General features: G+C 39.2%; 1 protein-coding gene across 2 annotated transcripts in view; it reads left to right on the top strand.

The window, feature by feature from the left end:
• The first annotated feature begins 697 nt into the window (after nucleotides 1-697).
• Nucleotides 698-12330, top strand: part of kcnd3 (potassium voltage-gated channel, Shal-related subfamily, member 3) — a 68092-nt gene continuing 56459 nt past the window's right edge. The window contains exons 1-2 of one of the 2 annotated variants that reach the window (XM_079467173.1): nucleotides 698-1007; nucleotides 1975-3151. In XM_079467173.1, the coding sequence (XP_079323299.1) occupies nucleotides 2049-3151 (1103 nt within the window). In that variant the 5' untranslated portion in view covers nucleotides 698-1007; nucleotides 1975-2048. The remainder of the gene's footprint in view (nucleotides 1008-1974; nucleotides 3152-12330) is intronic. The other variant, XM_079467172.1, reaches the window with a different exon arrangement.

Here is a 12330-nt window from a genome sequence, read left to right as displayed (position 1 = left end):
TACAGCTTTGTGTTTGATCATTCATTTGTTTGTTAAGATTTTTGTCAGGTTCTAAAAAGTTATATTGAATCGTGGAAGAGCTGAAAAACTTTTCTTGTGAACTAAGATTTTACCACAAAATGTTTTCATAGTATATTTTGTTATCACAAATTAGCTATGGTCTTACCACAAAACTAGTTTAACCATGGTATTTGTTGTAGTTATTATTTTGCCCCAAATCCACCATTTTTTAGTCTGGGCTATTTTTATGCTTAGCAATAACAATCAATATGAGACTTGGACGTCATAAAGGAGACTTTTTGAATGTCATGTGCGAGGGCTGGATGACGACAAACCCGCGCTCTTGGTTGACTTCAATCAATTATCCTAAATCGGTTAAGGTAACAAAGCAGCAGCATGCGATCATAATTCATTACAGGTGAAATCAGAGCGATATGAAACTGCTGGACGCGTTTCCACTGGTGCGAAAGCGAGCCGATACGACACTGTGTGCCTCAGTGCGTCTCGCTCTCTCCGCCCCATGAACATCGCGCGCGCAGCGCCAAACTGGAGAGCGCGAGACCTGGCAGCGGAGAAACCTCGGGGAGGGAGGAAGGGAGTAAGGGAGTGTGCTGGTGTATGTAGATGGGAGCAGAGAGCGAGCAAGAGAGACGGAGAGAGAGAGAGAGGGAGGTTGGGAAAAGACTAGCACCTCTATCTATCAGCCGAGCATCCTGCGGGAAGTCACTTCCAGCGCACGAGCGGTACGGTGCGGCATTTCTGTCCGTCCGAGCGAATGGATCATTAAACAGGGAAGGATGTGACAGGGGGCTTCTAGTGAAACTGTGAACTATTATTTGTTTCAGCTTGCACTAGTTACGCTGGTTATTTTATTTGTAAGTTTCATTTTTCCCTCGTGTTCCTCTATTGCGCATTAATGTGCGAATTTCGGCACAACACTTTTGAAGTGATATCAGACAATGTCGTAAATGTAGCTATTAAAGGAAAAGTTAAAAGATTTTTCATGGGTAAGTAAAAATGTGTTTAACTGTTAAAGTTGCATGTTATTTATTTATCATTAATGTCGGTATTATTCATGTTGAATATCTATATACCTTTTCATATTATCCCGTATTTACTTGCGCTACTGCGGACAGTAGCAGCTGAAGAGTAATGTTATTTCCAATAAATTGAGAAAATCTAAACTCTTTGCACCATTATTGTTTAGGTACATGGTATTAGCGTTGCGTTTTGCATTGAGATCAACAGGTTCGCAACGCTGTTTGAATGCATGAAGAGCTCGAGCAGAAATCGTGCTTTACCTTAAGAGTTGAGGGTCGCTCTTAAATGAAATGAGGATAAATATAGTTTAGAGATCGCATTTGCAATGTCATCTGCTTTCCTTGACGAGTTTGTGCTGATACGTGGAGGATATTTGCCTTTGGGAAAGAATCAGTCAAAACAGATCTTATTAGTAGCCTATATAAACGTAAAATAAATCAAAATAGTGTTTTATTTGTGTCTGGTGTTGTTTCAGAAAATGTATTAATGACAGCTGTACTGAAGTTTCATTTTTAATGTCATTATTTGCGTTTGCTTCGGTGAAGAAAAAATGATTGGAACTAACATCATAGAGGTTTAATGATATTTATCACCTTGCATCAAACATCTTACCATCCTCTGTTTATAATTAGTTTTTAGTCATTCCTCTCAAATTTGTTTTCTTTCCTTGCAATTTTTCTATTTGTTTTTTTTACCTCCCAATTCTGCCGTTTTTGTTATCTTCCTCTTTTCCAATGCTTCTTATCACTTTACTCTGTGCGATTGCTTCCCTTTCCCTTTGCACTTCTATTTGACTGTCATCCCGTTCATTCTCATCATCTTTTCACTCCCATTTCACATCTGTCTCACATCCTCTCTTACTCCCATTGGATTTCTCTCCTCTTTGCTTTTCCATCTTAAAATCTCTCCTTTTCTCTTTATCTCTCTGTGTAGATGGGGTCTAACCTAATGTCAAGCTGGTTGTGAAGGTGTTTGATCTGGTCCCCTCGACCACAGACGGAGTCTCCATGGCTGCTGGAGTGGCAGCCTGGCTCCCCTTCGCTCGGGCGGCGGCCATAGGATGGATGCCCGTGGCCAACCTGCCCATGCCTGTTGCACCAACCACAAAGAACAAGCGACCGGACGAGCTTATTATCCTCAACGTCAGCGGCCGGCGCTTCCAGACCTGGCGAAACACTCTAGACCGCTACCCTGATACGCTCTTAGGGAGCTCTGAAAAAGAGTTCTTCTTCAACGAGGAGACTAGGGAGTATTTCTTTGACCGAGATCCAGATTTGTTCAGAAGCGTTCTCAACTTCTACCGTACAGGGAAACTGCATTACCCCCGCTATGAGTGCATCTCTGCCTACGATGAGGAGCTGGCATTTTTTGGAATCATTCCTGAGATCATCAGCGACTGCTGTTACGAAGAATACAAGGACCGCAAGAGGGAGAACATGGAACGCCTTATGGACGACCTTGAGGACAACAAGGACAGCAAACTACCTAACATGACGTTCCGTGAGACCATGTGGAGAGCCTTCGAGAACCCACACACTAGCACAATGGCCCTGGTTTTCTACTACGTGACCGGGTTCTTCATTGCCATATCCGTCATCACCAATGTGGTGGAAACGGTTCCGTGTGGTTCTCTGCCGAACCAGAGAGACGTACCCTGCGGGGAACGCTACACAGAGGCGTTCTTCTGCATGGACACAGCGTGCGTAATGATCTTTACTGTGGAGTATCTGATGCGACTGTTCGCAGCGCCCAGCAGGTACCGTTTCATGAGAAGCGTAATGAGCATTATAGACGTGGTGGCCATCCTGCCATATTACATTGGTCTCGTCATGACTAACAACGAGGACGTGAGTGGGGCCTTTGTCACGCTTCGGGTTTTCCGCGTCTTCAGGATCTTTAAATTCTCCCGGCACTCCCAGGGTCTCCGGATCCTTGGCTACACACTGAAGAGCTGCGCGTCCGAGCTCGGCTTCCTGCTGTTCTCCCTCACCATGGCCATCATCATCTTTGCCACCGTGATGTTCTATGCTGAGAAAGGCTCCTCGTCCAGCAAGTTTACTAGCATTCCAGCCTCCTTCTGGTACACCATTGTAACCATGACGACACTGGGGTGAGTCATTTCCTCTCAGATTGACTTTCTTTACTTAATATTAGCCCTAAACTCACATCACACCACACCCTTGTACAGTTATTTAACCAAAAATTTTATTTCATCAGAAACGAAAATAGCTTCATAAGTAAATATTTGCTTACCCCAAGTCATCGCAAACAAGTGTGACTTCTTTTTTAAAGTGATAGTTCACCCAAAAATTCTGTAATCATTTTCTCACACTCCTGTCATTTCAAACAGAATGCAGAAATTATAAAATTCTAATTTGACAAATATTGGAAAAATGTAAATTTTTGTGTGAACTATCACTTTAACATCAGAAAAATGTCATGGGAGTTACGAGAGTGAGTAAACATAAAATGGCTAAAGTATATCAGAAAGTCCTACTGTGTACACTCTCTTTTTAATACGGTCTTATAAGCCAATCCAACATCCAAAGTGAAGAAATGTATGCTATTTTAACTTTATGCATCACCAGGAAGAGCTGTGTCACTCCGGACTGTTGATTTTCCTTCTTTTTAAAGTAACCCACTAGTATCAACTGTATTTAAAAAACACCTAATAACCATAGTTGCTGACTGCAGTCATCCCTTCTCAAAACAGCGGTAGGTTTGGATTTAACTCACTGCCCCAGGCTAGACTTTATTCATCCCTATTATACACCAATTAATATTTAAGCGCATGTGAAGCAGGCGATGGAACATCCTTCAGCGTTTCCCTCCCACACAGTAACAACAGGACAGCAGCTGCAGAGTTGTTTAGTGCCATTCATTTCTACTCTCGCAAATCACAGGCTGTTTATACACGTGCTAGCAGACGCTTGACAGGATCTGTTTTATGAAAAAGTCTAATTTTACATCATTACTGTATGAGTTTTAATTTTGTTATGTGGTTTATGATTTAAGTCATTGGCTGTGTGTGAATGCTACAGCAAGTGTGTCAGACCTGTGAAGCGACAAACGCTGTGGCTGCTGTGTCACGTAGTCTTTGAAATTGGAGCTGCACAGTCAAAACGGTCTTTGATTTCCTGTTTAGTAGGCTACACGACTCTGTCGATTGGCTGATACACCTGCCAGCGAGCTCTGTGACCCCAAAACAACAAGATGAATAATTTCCTTCATGGTTGAGGAGAACATCATGAATGCTATTACCAAATGATTCGATCCTTGATGAATACAGCTGTGTCTGCTTGCACACATAGAAAGCATTGCAAGTGTTCAAATTATTGTCTTTTCTGAGGTTCAGTTACAAAAAGTCGAATATCTACTTATTTATCTGTTATACATATGTTGCATGACTCATGCCCAAAACTTGTAAATAAGTTGTGAATGAGCAATACTTGAAATGAATTAGACATGTTGTTGGCTAGTTTTACAATAATTTTGGTGTAGAGCGGATCTCATTACTCATTACTACATTCTCAGCAGAGATCCAGTCTCCACCCGCATCTGAGACTTGACCCACAACGAAAGAGAGAGACTCTTCTCATCAATAAAACACGCTGTTGAAGTGTGTGTCACTGTGACTAATGTTCTCGGGTACATCTGCTGAACAATGTAAACCACCAGGACATTTCCAACCCCGCTGACGTCACGTTCTCATTGCCTGTGTGAAGGAGCGGGTGCCTTTGTTTACATCCCGTGAAGTTCTGACCGGATAGAAAGTTACATTTTTAAATCCCAGCAGTTTATCGCATGGTTGTTTGTGCCAGGCCCTAAGTAAGAAAAATAACAGATGAAGTCTCTTTAATAGTTCAGTTGTTTCTGCTAGATGGCAGTCAGATTAAACAGGGAGCAATGGAAACTTGTAAAAGTTTACTTGAGAAAAATCTTTTTTAGTTTTTTTTAAAGTTTCATTTAACAGTTCATATATGCCAGTTTTGCCATTAAAGGTTAATATAAGAAAAGGTTTCAATATAAACTTAAACATGTTATATGCAATTTATCCGAAAGCTAAACAATATACAGCAAATAATACCTTTATGTATTTAATCAATTGTCTCATGTATGTCTTTTTATATTTCCTCTTAAGCATCTGAGAGAGTTAAGAACTCAGTAAACCTAATCTACAATAGAGCAATCTCTGAGCAATAACATTTTCCTCACTTTCTATCACATCCCAATGTACCTGTTGATTCTGAGGTTGCGTGAATGTCTCTTTCTTTGACCAATGCAGTGGTGTATTTTGCACCCTCACTGCGTCTCTTTTTCCCCGATTCATTCACACTAAAGTGCACATTACCTGGGCTCTCCATCTCACTTGGCTGGTGTGAAACGCAGCACGGCAGTTCAGCTTCTTCGGTGTCAGGTGACTGTTTTACCTGCGTGTGACATGGTGTTAACATGTAAACTGCAGACCCACTGCCCTGCAGACACATGCATGATACTTATCACATTTCAAGAACTACTGCTAAGATAAGAGCCCTTATTAGGGAAAATATGAAATGTTGTCATTTACCTACCGTCAGGGTCATTTCAAATCCTTAGCCCTTTATTTTTTGTGCAACACAATTAGAGATGTTAGGCAGGATGTCCGGGCTGCTCTGTTTATACACTTAAAGTGAATGGTGACCATGGTTCCTGGTATCTGTCCACTTTCAATTTACGACACCGTACGTTGGATATCCTGCCGTAAAACTCTTTTTTATATATAAAACTTTGTTCCACATTGGTTTCGGACAACATATTTTCATTTTTAAGTGAACTACCCCTTTAATATTTGATCGTACCGTGATTTTCTTTTCTAAAACCAGTTACGTTTAATGTAGCTGCTCATGCCATAGGATATCACTGCTCTGTGTTTTGTCTTGGCGAGACAACAGGCTAGGGGTTTCAAACAGAATGGATGACACAGACAGTAGAGAGAGACAGACAGATTAACCTTTGGCCACAATGGAATCTATGAGTGACATAACAAAGACAAAACGCTTGCAAACCCTCTGTAGCGTGTTCCGCTGCCGTTCCCCAGCATCAGAGTTTAGGTTACATAAATTGTCAAAAATGCTGATTCACTTGTGTCCTTTTGTCAATCTGGCTAGGGACAATGCTGGAACAACCTTGGCAGATCCAAGGGAGGGTTTATCTGCGTTTTAATACCGTTAGGAAAAATAGATTTTTACCGTATGATGGAATCGTGAAATTGCTTTGAGCTTTTACAGTCATGTTTTCTGCAGTCATGTTTTCTGCTTAAAAACATGAGGGTTTGGGATTTAGAAGAGAATAGATCTTGTTTGTTTGTTTGTTTATTATTTATTTGTCGTAATAAGATGGTTTGACCTTTAGGTGAAGTAGGGTGTTCTAAATGACCTTTACAATAAGACCATACAGCTTAGAGAAGCGACATTGAGAATACCTGAGTATGATTTCATTATCCCTCTCTACACAATTCTCGATGTATCTTATTAGCCTCTAACCCTGCACCGATGGTTGTACTGGTTAAGATACGCACTCTGTGTTTTTATGTTACAGACCTATGTATTGTGCGCTCTCATGTTACAGTAAAAAGTCCTCCCAGTAATAAGGGCTTTCAGTTGATACTACAAGCATTAATTAACACAACACTCGAAATTCACGCCCTCGTTTCAACAGCTGCATAGATCACCGTTCTGCCATGACACATAACTGACTCTCTTCCTCCTGAATCTGTTTCTCTTATTCTGCTGCTGGCGAACCTGTTCTGTCAATACTGATCAGAAGCATTGATTCACGGGAACAAAGGATGAGAGAGAGGATGATAAGAAAGAGAAAGGGGAGTAGGGTTGAATCCATTAGTCAGGTTGAATGATGATAATCACAGAGAGCTGTGGGGTGTCAAACTGAAGACATCTTGGATCGGTATGGGAACATGTGTGTACGTGTGTGTGTGCGTGTGTGTGTGTGTGTGTGTGTGTGTGTCAAGGGGTCATTGAGTTCACAGTAGCTCTTTTCTTGGTGTTTGGGGCTGTGTAAGAGCAACCATTCCTGGCTAGAGTACATTGTTGTCTTAAAAAACAATACAAATGGATTTACAGTAGCATCGAGAGTCTGGATTTGGTTGCGCACCTGATCTTGTATTCAGTGCTGTATGTCGTGAGATAAAATGTTCAAAAGCATCACGCATGCACCTATGCGCTGGCATATCTGTGAGATGACTGCAATCTAGCCGCTGTTGCAGGTGTGCAGGAAATGGCTGTTTTGAGAATACATCTGTGCGTGTGTTAAATGGAAAGATGGTCCTTCTTTAATCTAGTTCACTGTCTTTCTAGCTATAAGCAATTTGAACGTGGGCACTGATCAGGAAAGAAAAACATATTTGATGTTTTATGTGATGAGAAGGATCTTGAGCCAATGAGATTTTATTATGAACAAGGTTTCTCTCTCTCTCTCTCTCTCTCTCTCTCTCTCTCTCTTTGTCACTTTACCACTCTACTTATCTCATCCATAGTAATCTTGACCTTGAGCTCTGTCTAGGTACATCCATATTCAACTCTTCATCTGGGCAGTTGACAAATAAACCATAGACAATTTTCTTACAGCAAAAATGTAGATAAAACTAACAATTTAAATAAATCTCTCTATCTATTCTACAGTATATTATAATAATATAAAATAATATATTAGTAACAGTTTGTTTTCAAAATCTTTGCCATCTCACTTGAGCGGTCAAAGATACGGATAAAAATTTGTTTGGGTTTTGCCTGGCTGTATTCAAAGCGTTCTGTACTCGGGAGGTTTAGAGTTTCTCTGATGGCCAAATTGCTGCAGTTTCAGCCCATCAGACCTCCATAAAAACTCGCTTTCAACCATTAGTGATTACATTTGATGACATATAATGGGCACATCAATGAAGGAAGATAAGATATTGTTATGCTGCGTCCAGCAAAACATATCGAAACGATTACCGTTACAGTCATTTCAACGTGCTTTCCGAGCCAATTGCAATTTCTGTTGATCTGGTTTTAGGGGTTTTGTTTTTGTGCTGGTTTAGAGTTGCTTGCAGAAGGTAAGAGGAATGTTACACGTGTTGTTAGGGCAAACGCTTTACTTAAATGAAAGGTCACAAAAGGAAGGTGACAGTAAAACGAGACAGCTGACCTTTGAAGTCTTTTAACAGCATCTAAACGCAACTCTGTAATGTCTATCAACTCTAATGATCAGCTTTGAATTCAGAGCTCTGAGATTCTAAATGATGGTTTATGGTGCTGTATAATGTGCATAGTGTTTATGAGGCCTTCTGTCTCTCGCCGCCTCTCTTCTTTACATGTGGAAAGGACCATTGATCCCTGCTGAAAATCTGCAATAATCTGATACATTGAGGCCCTTGAAAATCATGCGTTATAGAATTAATTAGCCCGTAATGTTTGTATGTTTGGGAATATGTGTGTTCGTTGTTATGAAAAAGCTCATTAAACTGCATATGGATTGTCATGAATGATGGTTATGATTGTTGTGCAAATGACCGTTAACACAGCTGTGTGATGTGCCTTAAATATGAAAATCACAGAATTGTGCCTCTGTCTCACTTACCCACACACTCTACCTTAGACAGCTGCTAAGCGTTTGTGTCGGCTATGTTTTTTTCAGCTGTAATTGTTCCACGTCTATGTTTCTGTGTCTCTGTTGAGTGAAGCTGATCCACACACTGAATCGTGAAGGTTTCAGAAGGTGATTCGACACTCAAACAAATGGAGCATTTAAGAGTAAATGTTTCATATATTAGTCTAACCACTACATAGAAAAGCAGAACAATGTATACCGGTAAAGACCACTTGTTATAGTTTATAAATCTCTCAATACAAAAAATAAGAAGAAAAATAAGAGAAAATTATGTGAGCACAATGACTTAAGGAAATTACTAAACACTTTCTGTAGTGTGATGTAGTGTCAACTCTATGGAGACCGGTGCAAACACTGGTCCAGAAGCACTTCCAGGTTCAGTTTTTATGTATTTATTACTTTTTTAAATCTTACATATATAATTAAATCTTAAAGATATGTGTTTAACATTTGATTTACTAATACAAGTGCAGATGGTTGTATTTTGTTCAAATGTTTGTTTAGCGTTAAAGAACTGAAACAGAAGTTCTTCTTGACCAGCGTTCCGAAGTGTTCCATACATGATGTATTAGATGTTTACAATGGTGCTGCCTCATTAAAAATTTTCAACATATAGCTATTTTTGCAGTTAAGTGAAATTACCCATTTCCTGTTTAAATACTTAGTTTCAATTTGGCTCTCACAACATTGTTATTCTGGTCTATCCGACGAGGAAGTGGGAGATGGAGAGGTAGAGAAAGCAGAGAGAAAATGCATATAGCAGGTTGAAGATTGCGTGAATGACAGAAATAAACGTCTCTCTCTATCTCTTTTAATGCATTTGGTCATTGACCGCTGTCATCTTAACTGCTGCTAATGAATCTCCTACTGTCACACTGAATAATGATTTCACTCCACAGCTCCACCAGCTGCTGCTCTTGGTGTGCATATGTTTCCCTGCAAGTGTGTGTGCATGGTATGCATGCGCATGTGCGTGACTGGATGTGAACTTCGCTTGTGTGAATTCAGAACTGGTGACAGCTCTTGCTGCATTGAATAAACTGGTGTATGAATGTCTGTTGCTTTAGTCTCCAGGCTTCAATTTAATCATCATTACTGACTCATTCAAAGGAGTGAAATAAATGGTTTGACAGTCACATGACTGCAGCCGTAACGCTCCATACATACTGATGCACGTGCACAAGCTAGCACACACACATAAGTGAACGCTCAGGCAGACATGCATAAGAGCACGCACCCGCAGATATCCTTCTGTCTCCTGCAGATCTTTTCGGCCCCAGCTGGTTGATGCTCATACTAATGTCTCTAAACAATCATCGTGTCTTATGCAGTGTTTATGTTACCCCTGATATTAGTTGCCCATGGCAACAAATTAATTAATGACTCTGCACTGATAGCTCCTGCTGCTCTGAGCTAGCGCTGATAAAAACAAATATCAAGCTTTTTAACAGATGGACTCTGGCATGAAAGTGTGGTTTGTTGTGCCTACCGGCCCCTGCATTCTAAAGCTCTTTAATTACAGAACTATAGACAAACACAGAGGGAGTTTTATTTATACTTGTTTTTAATGTAAATGTTTGAATAGTACATCGGAACTTTTAGACTTTCAGCGATTGGACACGTTCAATCCCATTATCACCTCTTACCTGGATGTGTGAAAAGAGAAGGAGAGGGAATAAAAAAAGTGTGGGTGAGACCGTGTTCGGAATCCAATTCTTGCTTGGTGATTACTAAGTCTGAATATTCTTACTGATATGACGAGTTTATTTGCAAAAACAAAAAACTCAGTTTTTTTATATTTTCAAAAATCTGTAAGGGATTTACAAATGTTTCTTTTTGTGCATTCCACGTAATATCAATCAACCTGCAGTTGGGTTGTTTTGATTAAGTAATAATAATACAAAAATACAGATACTGTAACTAACACAATAAAATACTTTAAAAAAACTATCTATACAAATATAAATAGTAGTTGCTTAATAGCACACAAACTTTTAGATATTATCACTAATGTACATCTTTAAGAAATGATTTGCAATAATACCATGTATGGTATTCTATAATACCAAAAATAAATAATTGCCTTTCATTTTTAGTACCATCAAATTGGCTTTAAATTCATTTAACATTTTTATTTTCTTTGTTTTCACATCAGATTATTATGTAGTTTTACATCAACTCATCAAAATAACTTACTCAATCAATTTTGTATAAGTTACGTTTTCTTTAGTAGGGAATTCACCAGGGAGTGTCTTTTATATCATTTGTAATTTTCATTATTTTTTCCTTTTTTCTATCTATCTATTTCTATCCACATTTCCTTTTATTTTTATTTATGGCTCTACTCTATGATCAACACTGCAAAGTTGCTCGCATCAATGCAAAACTGTGATAAAACCTGGTAATTGAATCAAAATAAATCTAAATGATTTGAATCGAATTGAGTAGTATTCGATATTGTTATCAGACCGTTATGTCGCTGGTGTGATTCTGAAAAGTTACTTATTATATTGTACCAGCATTCAAATCTTTATTAATTTAATGTTCCTTAGAAGGATTTACCCACCTTCATTTAAGAATGACGCAATTGCTCTATAAAACTACTATGCACAACCTTCTGTTCTTTTTAATTGCATTTGTATTTTTAACTTGATAATCTTCACTTTACATTATACCGTTCCCATTCTCTCTAAGAACAGATTTCAGTTTCAGTGCCTGAGTGAGTCAAGGTGAATCTGGTCAAACAAACTGAACATCAGCATCCCGGTGGGAGCTCATCTCGCTGCGGTCACACCGCTGTCCCCACTTCACACAGATGTGGTCAAACAGCTTGAGGCAAACAAACGGCTGGTTAATAACACAGGCAATTTTACCAACACCTTCTGCTGAAAGACTGAATCACCTCTGACACACACAGAGCTCCAGCCAATCAGTTGTAATCATCGATCATGTGATGCATTTGTTTTTGTAAATCGGTAGGGTTATGATAGTTTTTAAACCCTATGAACCCACTGCAAAACAGCACATACAAATGCACTACAAAAGCAAAAATACACACTTGTTAAGCATCTTCAGATATTCATATCTCTCTCTTTCTCAGCCAAGCTGCTGCTATTTTAGCAGCCAAACTCTTTCACAAACACGAACATTTACTTACATAAACTCAAACACACACACCCCAGGGCACCAAATGCGTCTGTAAACAGGCAGATGGGCCCCTTCTGCTCTTGATCTCCTGTCCGTCTTCACAGCCAAAAACTGATCCGGGTCAGACAGTTAACTCTAAATACTATTAGAACACATGCAGAACATCTGATCCTAGACCAGATTCATTGGCAGCCAGGTTCATTTTTTTACCTTTCAAGCAGGATTTTTATTTGTGTTATGCAAACAGTTGAGTCTGATTTTAAAATGGTTTGGTTTATGTAATCTGTTCTTGTACAGCCTTAGATAAAACTTGCATGTCCCTTATGTAACAAAAATATTGGAATATACTTGAAAATATAATGTAATACATTTCCATATATTGTAATACATTTCCATATATAAGTGCTTATATTTTTTCAATGTATGTTTTATTCAATATGTTGTAATATTGGAGTATATTTACACTGTATTATTTTATAAATTTTCATATGTACATAA

The sequence above is a fragment of the Barbatula barbatula genome, assembly GCF_947034865.1.
Source record: "Barbatula barbatula genome assembly, chromosome: 11".
In the NCBI taxonomy this organism is placed as follows: domain Eukaryota; kingdom Metazoa; phylum Chordata; class Actinopteri; order Cypriniformes; family Nemacheilidae; genus Barbatula; species Barbatula barbatula.
The sequence above is the reverse complement of the archived record's forward strand: the minus strand, read 5'-3'. Positions and strand labels throughout refer to the sequence as shown.